The sequence below is a fragment of the Alosa sapidissima genome, chromosome 11 (assembly GCF_018492685.1).
Source record: "Alosa sapidissima isolate fAloSap1 chromosome 11, fAloSap1.pri, whole genome shotgun sequence".
NCBI lineage: Eukaryota > Metazoa > Chordata > Actinopteri > Clupeiformes > Clupeidae > Alosa > Alosa sapidissima.
The window spans coordinates 37,037,314-37,051,905 of record NC_055967.1 but is presented as its reverse complement, the minus strand read 5'-3'; the positions used below and the strand labels follow the sequence as shown (position 1 = coordinate 37,051,905).

The window sequence follows — 14,592 nt, the reverse complement described above, 5'->3', positions numbered from 1 at the left end:
GTGTGTGTGTGTGTGTGTGTGTGTGTGTGTGTGTGTGTGTGTGTGTGTGTGAAAGAGAGAGGGAGAGGGAGAGGGAGAGGGAACAGGCAGTTTCAAGCGGCGGCAGCCCAGCCCTGTCCAGCTCTGGCAGGCAGGAGAGGAGCAGCAGTGTAGTGCTGTGTGTAGTGCTGTGTGCTCGGAGGGGGAGTGAGCTGCCTGCTTGCCTGCCTCTCTGCCTGCAGACCCCCCCCCCCCCCTCTCTCTCCCTCTCTCTCTCTCTCTCCCTCTCTCTCTCTCTCTCGCTTCATTTGTCAGCCCTGGATGGTCTCGCAGGACGGGACAGCACAGCGCAGCGGCGTGACAAAATGTCAGAAATTGGTTCTGCACTGGTGCAGTCAGTCCTGCCTCTTGCAAAGAGCCCAGGGTGGCTCCACCATGTGTGCAATGGTGGCAGATTAGCCATGTAAGAAACGGCACTTTAAGCAAACAGCCTTGCATGAGTGAAGGAGGAGAGTGGGCGTCTCTGTTAGTGTGCAGTTGCTGGTCCTATGTGGTCCAGAGATGCGCTCCATCACAGGAGGAGCTGTTGTTTGTGTCCTGTTGACAGGTAAGAGCCAAGGACTTCCAGGAAGTCTGTAAAAAGCAGAGAGCATGTACAGGATCTAGCTGGCCGATAGGGAATCAATAGCCAGTGGCGGGGGAGCCGGGAGAACGAGAGACCTTAGACGAGTGACTTTCAGGCTGCTGGCGGGAGGGCTGTGCCAGGGCTGGAGCGGGTGCCATGTGATCAGGACAGGGAGGGGCTCCACTAGTGCGGGGAAGAGGAAGCCTCGCTGCCCAAATTAGACACGGAGAGTGGAGAAGGACCATTCACACCGCTACCTGAGGCATTATCCGACCTTAATGCACCAGGACTTGGACAGCTTCCCTGTAGGTGACAGAGTAAAGGAGTGATGGAAAAACATTATCAAGTAGCCCAGTGCTGTGCTGTAGTGTAGGTCTGTGTGGTCAGTGTAGGTCTGTGTGGTCAGTGAGATGATGTGATTCTCTACAATGACAATGGTCATTAGTGATGGTGTGTATAGCTGCTTAATAAGTCATGTATATAAACAATCATTAATATAATCATATGCTAATTATTATAGAAATTATGTAATAACAATCAGTAATTAATCTAAATGAGTAAGTAGGGATCTCAAATGAAGTGCATGGATAGTATTTTTAACTGGTAACTGACATGTTGAAGGGACAAAGATGACAAACACAGCTAAAAAGAAATAATGACACACACAGCTAAAAAGAAATAAAGACACACTAACAGTGTGTTAAATAATGAGACACTAACAGTGTGTTAACGAGACACTAACAGTGTGTTAATGAGACACTAACAGTGTGTTAAATTATTATACACTAACAGTGTGTTAAATAATGATACACTAACAGTGTGTTAAATAATGATACACTAACAGTGTATTAAATAATGAGACACTAACAATGTGTTAATGATACACTAACAGTGTGTTAAATAATGAGACACTAACAGTGTGTTAAATAATGATACACTAACAGTGTATTAAATAATGAGACACTAACAATGTGTTAATGATACACTAACAGTGTGTTAAATAATGATACACTAACAGTGTGTTAATGAGACACTAACAGTGTGTTAAATAATGATACACTAACAGTGTGTTAAATAATGATACACTAACAGTGTGTTAATGATACACTAACAGTGTGTTAAATAATTATACACTAACAGTGTGTTAAATAATGAGACACTAACAGTGTGTTAAATAATTATGCACTAATGATACACTAACAGTGTGTTAATGAGACACTAACAGTGTGTTAAATAATGATACACTAACAGTGTGTTAATGATACACTAACACTGTGTTAAATAATGAGACACTAACAGTGTGTTAATGATACACTAATAGTGTGTTAATGATACACTAACAGTGTGTTAAATAATGATACACTAACAGTGTGTTAATGAGACACTAACAGTGTGTTAAATAATGATACACTAACAGTGTGTTAATGATACACTAACATTGTGTTAAATAATGAGACACTAACAGTGTGTTAATGAGACACTAACAGTGTGTACAATTTCTCTAAATCCTGTTAATAATGAAGGTTCAATGTCATCAAAATGTTCCATCATCAAAGGAAACCTCATCAGCATAAAGAGGCTGTTGTGTCTACACTGAACTGATGTCACTGCACATAATCTCAGATCCATATCATCACAAAGAGCAGCTTTTCCCTCCCAAACTTACTTTCGAATTCACCTTGCATCATCAGCAAGCAACAATGCCCTTTCTCACCCAAAACTGGCTATCGATTTCCATTTGTTTCTCCTAAATTACACTGGGCTTGCAGTCTCCCACTGTCCTTGGGCAGGCTGTCTGAAATGGGTTGTTGCTGTTCGTTGACCTTGGGCAGGCTGTCTGAAGCGTGTTGTTGGTGTTTGTTGTGTGCTTTATGCTAATACTTGCCCTCCATGACTTCTTTCTGTCTCCTTTGTAAAACGTCCAGGAGTCTTGACAGGAAGGAATGAATGAAACAGAAATGTGCTGTGTGTTGTGGCTCTCTCTCTCAGGAGGCCAGGGCTCTGTAGGGGAAGCTGGGCACTGGGCACTGGGCAGGATCCTGCCCTCCTCTGGCTCAGCCCCCTGGAGGGAGAGGCCGGAGGCGAGACCTGCAAGCCGGACAGAGCAAGGTCGCAATAGGCAGAAACACTCATGCTCTCCCATCAGAGACAGGCAACGGGATAAAGACATGAGAAAAAAGGGTGGATGGGGCAGCCAAATGAGATGGTGGTTTTGCACGTGTTAGAATGCTGTATACTGTATGTTATCATGCTATACATACTCTATAATCATAACAGACATTATGAGAGCATATTTACTGCATGCTCTCTCTCTCTCCTGCCTTCTTTCAGCTTCTTATTTATTTATTTATTTATTTATTTATTTACCTAGTTGTGTTTTTCAATCAATCTCTTTGTGGACCTCCCTCCTCTGGTCTCTCCTGTGTTGGTAGGGAAGTAGGTCTTTCAGACGGCAACAGAGGCCCATTTTACTGGCTTGGGTTTGACAGAAGCCATTTGCACATCAACACAAGATGGATGAAATGATGGACGTGCCCTTAATTATTAAACATGGCTGACAACAGCATTATGGAGATAATGCAAAGATGAAAGGAAGCACTGTGTGAATGAGAGTTAGAGAGAGAGAGAGAGAGAGTGAGAGAGAGAGATGATAATGAGGGGAGTTTAGCCTCGACCAGGAAATAGGCTTTTTAAATGCTGATTTACACACACACACTCACACACACACACACATGGGAAATGCATCCAGTTGTCTTCACATCCTTAAATTATGGCCAGCACATCTGACCGTCCACATGTAATGTTCTGTACGGCCTGCACATCTGACCATCCACGTGTAATGTGCTGTCCGGCCAGTAGATTGTATGGAGGCAAAACTAGTGCAACTGCTATATGGGACAGCAAACTGAGGGGTCACAGCTCATATCACATCTCATTGTCGGATTCAGAGCCACCTGCGCGAGATAGCACAGCCTCTGGCTTTGTGTGAAGGCTAATGTTATGGTGGAGGCTAATGTTATGGTGGAGGCTAATGTTATGGTGGAGGCTAATGTTATGGTGGAGGTGAATGACCGCTTGGCCATTATTACGACTGCACTCAGGGTCCAAGAAACATTTCAGATGATGTTGATAGGATTCGCACAGCTTTTCCGTATAAAAGGGATATGTAGTGCAAGTCTGTCTTTGAAGAGATCGATTCGGTCGGAATATCGAGTGTGCCAGAGTCCTGACTCAGGGAAAATAGCACACTCCCACTCAGCGTGCCTTTGTTTTTCTTGTGTGCGTGTGTGTGTGTATGAGAGAGAGAGGGAAGGAGGGGGTCAGTGCCACTATGTAATCCATTAAGTGGTCTTAGGGAGTGCTGTGATAGGCATCAGCCTCGCTGCGGAGAGTCAGGAGGATGACTGACAACATGAGACACATTACTCAGAGGCAACACCACTGTAGCCTGCTAGATGGAGGAGGAGAGGATGTGTTATTCACTGTTTGTTTGTGTGTGTGTTTGCCTTCCATCAGAGGGTGTTAAGAAACCAGCCCACAAAACAAGCCCCTCTTATGCCTGGAGCTGCACAGGCATCTGGTTAGAAGTCTGAATTAGTGGGGGAACACATGAAGGACGTTTTGGATCTCTGATTACAAGATTTAAGATCAGAATCGTAAACTAACTTGGAATGACCGAAGTAGGGGATTGTTTTCTACAAATGTTTTACATTATTCACAAAAGCAGCTTAAACTCCATATTGTTTTTCTGTGGAGACAAATGATTGAGATGATGAGAAAATGAAATTGTATTGTTCTAAAATAAAATCGTTTAGGGCTGTTCTTTTGATTTAATTTAAAACATGTATTCTTCAAATACACATCTACTTACTGTGTTAGTGCGCTGTGCCCAGAGTGGAATAAGCTGGTCTCTCGTCTGGGCAGTGCGCTGTGCCCAGAGTGGAATAAGCTGGTCTCTCGTCTGGGCAGTGCGCTGTGCCCAGAGTGGAATAAGCTGGTCTCTCGTCTGGGCAGTGCGCTGTGCCCAGAGTGGAATAAGCTGGTCTCTCGTCTGGGCAGCTGGTAGCTCAGCTGTGCCGCTGTGGTCTGTTCCCACTGGGGTCATGGGACATCAACATACCCTTTGCTCAAAGCTAGAACTGTGATGCTCTTGCATACACCCACACATACACTGCCTCTTCTCTCTCATTTCCATCTCTCTCTCTCTCTCTCTCTCTCTCTCTCTCTCTCTCTCACACACACACACACACGCACACACACACACAGACACTCAAACACACACACACACACACACACACACAGACACACACACACTCAAACACTCAAACACACACACACACACACACACACACACACACACACACACACACACACACATACACTCAAACACACACACATACACACACTCAACACACACACACACACACACACACACACACACACACACACACACACACAGACACTCAAACACACACACACACACACACACACACACACACACAGACACACACACACTCAAACACTCAAACACACACACACACACACACACACACACACACACACACACACACACACACAGACACTCAAACACACACACATACACACACTCAAACACACACACACACACACACAGACACACACACACTCAAACACTCAAACACACACACACACACACACACACACACACACACACACACACACACATACACACACTCAAACACACACACACACACACACACATATTCTTTTTTAGTCTTCATCCCCCCTTCACACTTCCCCCTTTCATTTTTCTCCTCTGTCTTCGTTGACTGCTTAGGAGCAACACTGGGCCCTCTGCCAGCTCCTACCCCACCTCTCTACCCCACCTCTCTACCCCACCTCTGAGCAACACTGGGCCCTCTGCCAGCTCCTACCCCACCTCTCTACCCCACCTCTCTACCCCACCTCTGAGCAACACTGGGCCCTCTGCCAGCTCCTACCCCACCTCTCTACCCCACCTCTGAGGCTGCGGGGCAAGAGAGAGCTGCAGCTCTGGAGGGCAACTCAAAGGACGCCCTCGCAAACCAAACATCCTCCCCCTCCAGCCGTTGCAAAACAAACATATGCAGAAATGTAGGGTACCACACGCACATATATTGCAGAAATGTAGGGTACCACACGCACATATATTGCAGAAATGTAGGGTACCACACATGCACATATATTGTACATTTGTATGTATATCGAGGGAGATCTCAAAAACCCATATACCTTAACAGAAAAATCTGCAATAGCACAATTGTGTTGATATTCATTCATCCATTTTGCTGTGTGCTGCACTTCATAGTCCAAGGCATTCTGTCGTTATACTGTTGTGTGGTATTGCTCCCTGCCTTACTCATAACCACACAACATTACCTGTCTCACCCTAACCACACAACATTACCTGTCTCACCCTAACCACACAACATTATCTCTTTTCTCTCCAGAATAATATATGATGAATTTCCAACAGTCTTTTTTCACTATTCTCTAGTATAAAAAGGTGACATCATTTTCTTGCTTTATTCAGATTGAAAGCATCTTGCCATGGTTAACAGCTCCATTTCTTTCACCTGAGTTGACATAACATTATTCTCATTCAAAAGTTGCCATGTGAGCACTTCTTTCCACCTAATTAGCCAAATGATGTGAGATGTTGGCGAAGAATGATTCATTACTTCTGAGAATTGCACACTGTGCTCATATTCTAAAGGAAAACTTCTGACTTCATTCTCATGCCATTGAGTGCATATGAAACTTTCTTGATAGCATCTATGATTAATGACAGACGCTATGTTAATTACTGTGGTCTATTAAAACACATCACAACAGCTTTACACATACACACACCCACAGATCATATTACACCAGAGAGCGGCTTTGACAGGACTCAGATCCTTACAAATTTATTGAGTTAAATGTATGATCAACTCAAAAGTGACATAAGAAAATAAACACCCTTGCATAGATCACAGACCAGGCGTCGGTCAGCATCTGACAAAATGAACACACACAACCAAATCCTTGCTCAATGAAAAGTCAAAACAATGATGGCAGCAAACATGTCATACCAGTCATATTTCCATACAGTTGGTATGTGGGATCTGTGGAAGTGTGGTGGTACAGACAGTCCATCATGAACCTGGGGGGGGGGGGGGGGGGGGTCCTAGGGCAAGGCTCATTCCAAAGGCACCCCTCCAGGCATTCATAACTATGTTTCATTGAAATCCAACAAAGCACATTCACATCAATCTAAAGCTTATCTCTAGGCCCTCATCGCCACTAGACCTCATCCAACACAACCAATGTGCACTTACATGTTGTGTGAACAACATTAACGTCTGCAGCACAGACCTGCCGATAGAGAAGTCCTTTAAGGAAAAGAAAGTTAAGACGATGTTAAATGATAAGAATGAGTTTGAAAACACAAGCGTGCTGATGACAGCAAGGGCTTTTAACATGAAGCAACCGCAACGAAGCCGATCCTAAGTTTTTGAAAGACTAAGCTCATGCAGCCTTTCATTGACCATGCACATTTACGATCCGAGCTGTAAGGTTGCTGTTAAATTGGTTGTCTTTACAGGAAGGTTGGATGATGACGTCTTTCTTTGATTTCCAGTGTTTGAATGAAGCTTTGGTGACATTTAAATAAAGCCAAGAGAATAACCAGTTTCACTAATGCCTTTTTTCACTTTATTCAATATAATATATTATAATATTATTTGTGTTTTGCTTTCTCTTTTATAGTCATGGCTTAGCATAGGGACTCTCTGGGAGCCCCATATGGTTTATCTGAAGCACGTGTTTTATTCATAATAGTGACATTAAATAATATAATAGCAACATGAGGCCACAGAGGTGAACACAAAGAGAAACTAAATGTTGTCATGTTCTCAGAAGGCCACATCTACAATACATGACTTCTTCATTTTTTCTTGGGATATGCATTAAGTGTCTCTACCAGCACGCTATATTGGATGGAAAATCACTTGTAAGCAGACTGTTTGAAATAGCACTATTAGTTCCAACATTTTTTATAAGTATTTTGTGGTATTTATGTGTTTTTTTTTTCTTCAGATATGTCAGCACACGTTTAATTGAATCAGTCTTTGGACCCAGCAAGGCTTATTAATGCCAAGATTTGTAAAAAATCTAAACATCCTTTTCCACTGTCTCTGACACCAACATTCACACTCAACACAGACACCGCAGAGAGCACAGAAATGTACAGTACGAGTAGGTCAGTACGAGTAGATCAGTACAAGTAGATCTATCAGAGGGTTTGACTTTGGTTCATTTGTCCCTCACTGATCCCCTCTAAACTGAAACAATTAAACAGATTTAGGAGATCAGCTCAGTAAAACACCATCCTATATGTTTCAATAAGAAGTATTTCATACAAATGCTCTGCTGTCATCTTTAAAAACGTTCCTTCGTCCTTGGGCACATACTTATGTTTACCACCAGCACAGTACGTCTGTTGTATTTTTATTTACTCGTTTTTCTCATGTTGTCATAGGGGAGTGCAGCTAAATGATATGTCGTCTCTATTGCTGTTTGTCAGAATGCATCGTCTGGATGGTCTTATTGTACAGCACCATACCCCTGCTTCTTGGCTAGCCTTCCCTGTTGATGTACTCTGACAACCAAGGGGTATTTATATCGCCCATTCATGGACCATGGTGACATAACTTGTGTTACAATGCTATTGCACAGAACAAAAAAGCCAACAAGTCAAAGGGATGATGTCATGATGGCTGATAGTAGACAAAGTATTTGTCTTCAACCTGCAATCCCACCAACACACAACATCTACCTATTTTAAAAGTACCAGTAGCAGTTTGTAATGTATGTTTTGTCTTAACCATTGCAAACACTACAGTCAGTAAGAAGCTACTCTCAGGACTCTTAGAGACATCTTACAGCCCATTCAGACATTTCACAGAAAAAGAAAACTGCTGTGTTGCAGAAAAGCAATGGTAAGAATCTTGTCTGTCATGTTTTAGATATTTAAAAAGTGCATAAAAAACAGTCTGCCTTCTTAAGCCCTTTCTGCATCAGAAGATACCCCACTTTCAGCATGGCTGTCAACACATTTCATTCTTTCAGGGGCAAGACATCAATACTCCTTGCAGGCACTATAAAATCAAACGCAGAAAATAAATGTGTATCTCAGTGTCTGAGCGGCCATACATGTCCAGTAAGGTCTGACCAGCCGTACATGTCCTTGCTTTTCTGTCTAAGTAGTAGAAACCAGCTGATGTCAAATCAAATGAGAATAATAGCACTGATCAGAGTTAAGAAGAACAACAGTACCACTAAAGCAAAGCAATGCTTTTGATTGTGCGCAGCTGAAAGGGCAGGGGTCATTAAGGGGAGGGGTTATTAAGGGGAAGGGGCATTAAGGGGAAGGGGGCATTAAGGGGAAGGGGCATTAAGGGGAGGGGTCAGTAAGGGCAAGGGGCATTAAGGGGAAGGGATACAGTAGGCATGGAATCACTCTCGGAGCTCCTTGACCTTTCCTCGGGGCAGGTGAGGGGGAATACAGTACATGGCTGGCCATTTTGCACATGGATGTAGAGAGGGAGATGGAGAGCATGTTCAAGCGCTGCAGTACAGGAAGCTGTGCAGGGACCTCGCTGAGGTAGACTCCTTATGGCCCGCAACGCAACGCAACGCAACGCAGCGCAACGCAAAAGTACTCATCCACAAGGCAGATTCCAACCCAATGGGATCCCACCCTCACCCATCCCACCATTAACTTCATCAATGAGACCGACGCTGATGTTTTCCCCCCCACAGACAAAGTTCAGGTGCATTACGACATGAAGAGGTCAAGTTGTGCGTGACAACCATGTGTCATGTTGAACACCTTCTCAACTCGGAGTGCACCCACCCGATGCTCAGGGCTCATCTCTATGGAGCCCGCACAGTACTCTCCTTTGAAACAGACAAGTGTAAGGATACTGTAACACCTGGACTATCTCACCTGCCCACCATGGACACCCCAAATAGTTACTCCGCCTTGTTTAACACATTTACAACTCAGCGCAAAAGTCTCCCTTCTTAGAGGTAACACTTGCACTTGTGTGAAAGCTTTGAAAAGGAGGCAGAAGGTCATTGTTGTGACTGAACTGGTTCATTCCCGTTTAGCGCTCCAGCTGAAACTGCACTGTGCTGCGCTTGTGTCATGATGGCGGTCAGTCGTACGCTGAGGCACTTTCACCTAGCCAGTCGTTGAGAGGCACAAAGGCACTAGCAACCTATGTTCATAATTCTGACTTGTTCTCTTTGCAATGTTTCCTGACATTATTAAATAAATCAAGTAATTTAGATACTTTGAACATCACAATGGCCTAAATTTGACTGCAAAAATCGAAAGCATGAATTATATTTACATTTAGTTTTACTTGTTGAGAGAGGCCCATGCACTGTATTATTGGCGTTATACTGATTTTAACAGGTGCTTAGTATGAGTATATGCATTTTTGATAATATTTTCCTCAGTTTCATTGGCTACTTTTTAAATAAGGAGGTCTGCATTCCCGAGATGGGCTTGCATATATTTTTGTCACATTTCAGAAAATGTGGGATTCCATGTCCCTTTTTCCCTGACAGTAACATGGGCACCTATAAGAGGTGCCTAAATTGCAACAAGCTGTATAATATTGATGTCATGCATTAAATATACTAGGATACATAGTACCTTAGTTGAGTAGGCCATAATGCAGGTTATTTTCTAACATGCTATGATCTCATTGAGTTACTGTTCCCTTAAGGTTTAACATTCAGTCCTTAAATACTCATAAATGATAAGCATTTCAAATCATAACGATCCAGTGCACTTTCCATGGAAGTAGATGGTAGGGAAGATGGAAGAAAGGTCCAAAAAGAAAAAAAAGCTCTTAAATGAGATAATGTCCCAAGCATGCCATTATCAAAATGATAAGAATCTGAACATGCTAATATGAAGCTCCTTTTGTCATTGTGCTGTCTTGCATCTAAAGGGCATGGCATTGAATCACTTGGTGATCTTTTAATACAGCATCTGCTGAAAAATAGCAGCATTGCGGATGTTCATGGGTCGAGGACTTGGTCCTCTGTAGCATCCCAGCAGGTATTCAGTCACGTCTGTATAAGGTGCTTTGCTGGTCGGTATATCCTTTACTGGAAGGAGACCACCTATCAGGAAGTCGTCAATCAGACCCTGCCGAGCGTTGCGCCTCTTCCTCTGCAGGGCAGGGTAGTTTGGATGCATTTTCTCCAGGATGCACTGTGCAAGTTACTGAAATGGTATCTGTATTCCATGCATATCATTTTAAAACAACCCTTCGCGGATGCCGGTTAGAACAACCACCAAGGGTCCTCGTAAGTGCCAGACTTTTTGCCTGTTGGTGCGCGCTTATGTGTGTTAGCTGGGAGTTCTTTTGATGTACTGGAAGTATTCTTTTTTTGAAAATTAATAACAGCTACTAACTTTCGAATATCTAACGGCTTGATTCTTTTCATTGTGTTTTTTTTTCTTTTCTTTCTTTTGCGGAGTAGGCTATAGTAGTCGCATTGAAGGGCTCTCTACGGAGGTAAATGAAGCATTCGTGTGATTAGTATGATCACCAGTTTCTTAAGTCCCTGCTTTCTTCTAAACATCGGACAGGAGCTTGGTGTTGTTCACACAGTTTTGATTAGTGATTGTGCAGTTGCCAGTTCTCAGGTTGGCTTCCCTAAAATTGTCGATACTGTTGTTTATGTCACCGTCAATTTCCATGTACTCTGATTTGCTTACAGTCGAGGAGCTACGGCGACTGGAGGTGTCTGAAGCAATGTTTGGATTGCTAACATTGAGGAGTTGAGCCTGCTCCTCTCCCTCTGTCTCCCTGTGATAGAAGTAGTTGAAGTTGGATACGATGACAGGTACCGGAAGCGCAATTGTCAGCACACCTGCAATGGCGCATAGGGAACCGACGATCTTGCCACCTATGGTCACTGGAACCATGTCCCCATAGCCGACTGTGGTCATGGAGACCACTGCCCACCAGAAAGCGTCCGGTATGCTTGAGAAGTGCGATTCCGCTTCTTCGGCCTCTGCAAAGTACACTGCGCTGGAGAACAGGATGACTCCGATGAACAAGAAAAAGATGAGCAATCCGAGCTCCCTCATACTGGCCTTAAGGGTTTGTCCCAATATCTGCAGCCCTTTTGAATGCCTTGACAGCTTGAAGATCCTAAACACTCTCACCAGACGTATCACCCTGAGTATGGCCAATGATGTCGCCTGTTCACCCTTTCCGTCGTGATTTTCAGGATCATCGGCCAGCTCTGTGCCCAGTGTTATGAAGTATGGAATGATGGCCACTATATCGATAGTGTTCATCATATTCTTGAAGAAAGCCGCCTTGCTCGGACAGGCAAAGAAGCGCACTATCAGTTCAAACGAGAACCATATGATGCACAACGTCTCCACAATGAAGAACGGGTCGGTCAAGATGTTTGGCTTGTAATAGAAAGTGGTGTTGCCCACAGTTTCCATACGACCCCTTGGGTCTTCTTTCAGTTCAGGTAAAGTCTCCAAACAAAATATGACAATGGAGATCAAAATGACCATCACAGACACAATAGCAATCCCCCTGGCCGGCCCTGAACTCTCGGGGTGCTCAAAAAGTAGCCAGATCTGTCGCTGAAACTCCTTTTCTGGCAAAGGGCGCTCCTCCTCCCGTATAAAGCCTTCATCCTCGCGAAATCTCTCCATAGCGTCGACCCCCAGTTCGTAAAACTTAATTTCCTCTGAGAACATATCCAAGGGTACGTTCACCGGCCTCCGCAGCCTGCCTCCGGACTGATAGTAGTAGAGTATTGCGTCGAAACTAGGACGGTTCCTGTCGAAGAAGTACTCATTTCTCAGGGGATCAAAGTAGCGCATCCTCTTCTTGGGATTACCTAACAGCGTCTCAGGGAACTGTGAGAGAGTTTTAAGTTGGGTCTCGAAGCGCAGACCCGCTATGTTGATGACCACCCTCTCACAGCATTCGTGGTCATCGTGGTCCGGGGGATAGGCGTCCTGAGGGTGGCCGGGCACAGCTGAGGTCTCATCCATGTTATCTCCGGGCACTACGGTCATCCTGCAGGTCGGCGTGGGAGGAACACTGCAGGAATTGCGGGATTGCGGTTAGTTTGACAAACCAGACAATTTCCCATAAGAAATGCTCCCCCTTCCTCCGAGATTCCCCACCCCTGTGAGCTGTCTCGGTCCCCGGGTGAGGGGATAGCTGCCTCGGCCTCAGTGCGGCCCCACTGCGGTTCTCGCTGACTCGACCATTGCTACCTTTCTGCTGCTGCCTCTGCCACCCAGTCAGAGCGAATGGATCGAATAGCAGCAATATTTGCTAACTCAGCAATTTCACTCTATGGAGTATTATTTATTTGTTTAATGTTACTTTGCTTGTTGCAATTATTCTCGCATTTACATAATTAGCCTATTCACCCAGGAAGAACATCTCTTCTAATTGCTGTGCGTTATGCAAAGACATACTAATATTCAAATAATCTTGAAAAGGTTATGTCAGGTAGCCTATTATTCCTTAGCATCTAATCTCCTTGATTGTGTCAATCCACGGAAGCTCCGATAACCTTCTCCACCTAGCATACTCCAAAGTGACTGCAGTTCTGTAGACATTTAAGGCTGTAAAGTATACACGCTAATGACCGGATGAACATGTGAGCGACTAAGTACACGCATGCATACCTTACCTCCGCTTGATCTTTAGGGATACTGCTGGAATGCGTCCGTTGGTGCACTCATCCAACGCTGATGCTCCCTTTCTCCTGTGTATGGATATCTATAGGGTACATGGACACTTTACATCTCTTCGGAGTCGTGCTTCTCTGAGTGCCTGTAATCCTGGTTGAAGTTCATGGCATGTTCGTGTCCTTCCACGAGTTATTTTTCAGAAACTAAAATAAATTAAATTTCAAAATACTTAAAATCAAACTCTTTGCATCCCGCAATAAGCAAAAAAGTCATATTGACGAAGGCTGGACGCTGCAATGTAAAAGAATGCTGAAGCCGCAACGTCCAGTCTGGTAGAGTGCAGCGGCAAGTGCGGCTAGAATAGCTTACAGCCCACTGCACGAGGAACTCTAATGCTGCAACTCAGGGGGGAGATACATTAAGGGGCAATAAGCGAACCCCTGCCATTTCCAGACATTACCGCATCAGCAAAATGTGCTCTTACGAGTAGACAAGATGACGAGCAAGGTCTGTTGCAGCTCAACATACTGTCAAAGGGTGGAGATGAAAGATGCTTAAAGTGGAGAATCAATAGGAGGATGAAAAAAATAATTCCTTAATAATGTGCACCAGTACATTGTGCTGTGTTGAACATGCGAGGGGGCAGAGAGAGAGAGAGTGGGAGGGAGGGAGAGGGGGAGAGAGCTTTTGATAAAGAGAAGGAGGGGGAGGGTATTCGACGCAATGCAGAACGGTTGTACTAACGCACGTTGCCACAAGTTCCTTCCACACCACAAAAACAAGATCATTTATGTGCCAGCACTGGCGCAGTATCTAATCCGCCGCTTACGTGCAGGTATTAAACACACCCTGAACAATATTTACATTATAGAGACAGCGGTATGCTAAAGCGCAGCAGTGGGCGCTTTCGGGGGGATGCCGGGAATCACACAGTGCCGCATCGGACGATCTGTCAGTGACTTGGAAATTCTGAACTAGTCACTTTTCCAGTTGCACGTGTTCGTTACGTGGTTCCTGTGTGTAAGTTTGTGTGTGGGTGTGGGTGTGTTAGAGACGGTGGGCGTGAAAGACAGAGAGAAGGCGAGAGATCACAGCCAAAATAAGAACTTATCAAAGGGTAGTTAATTAAGCAGTCCTTCATTTATGTCTCCTACGTGTTTAAATTGCTATTAGAATAGCCATATAATAAAATGTGCAATATGTCTAAACTTGAGTTTCTCCT

The 14,592-nt window shown here is 44.3% G+C and overlaps 1 protein-coding gene across 1 annotated transcript; it reads right to left on the bottom strand.

Annotated features, from left to right (window-relative positions):
* Positions 1 to 8,055: 8,055 nt before the first annotated feature.
* On the bottom strand, positions 8,056 to 14,025 carry kcna1a (potassium voltage-gated channel, shaker-related subfamily, member 1a). Its single transcript, XM_042110067.1, has 2 exons — positions 13,370 to 14,025; positions 8,056 to 12,765 (listed from the first exon to the last, which is right to left on the bottom strand). The coding sequence occupies exon 2, from the start codon at positions 12,738 to 12,740 to the stop codon at positions 11,265 to 11,267; it is 1,476 nt and encodes a 491-aa protein (XP_041966001.1). The 5' UTR covers positions 12,741 to 12,765; positions 13,370 to 14,025; the 3' UTR covers positions 8,056 to 11,264.
* Between the last annotated feature and the right edge of the window lie 567 nt (positions 14,026 to 14,592).

Excerpts from the sequence above, each read along its gene's own strand:
- kcna1a (XM_042110067.1), bottom strand. The coding sequence starts at position 12,740 with ATGACCGTAGTGCCCGGAGATAACATGGATGAGACCTCAGCTGTGCCC.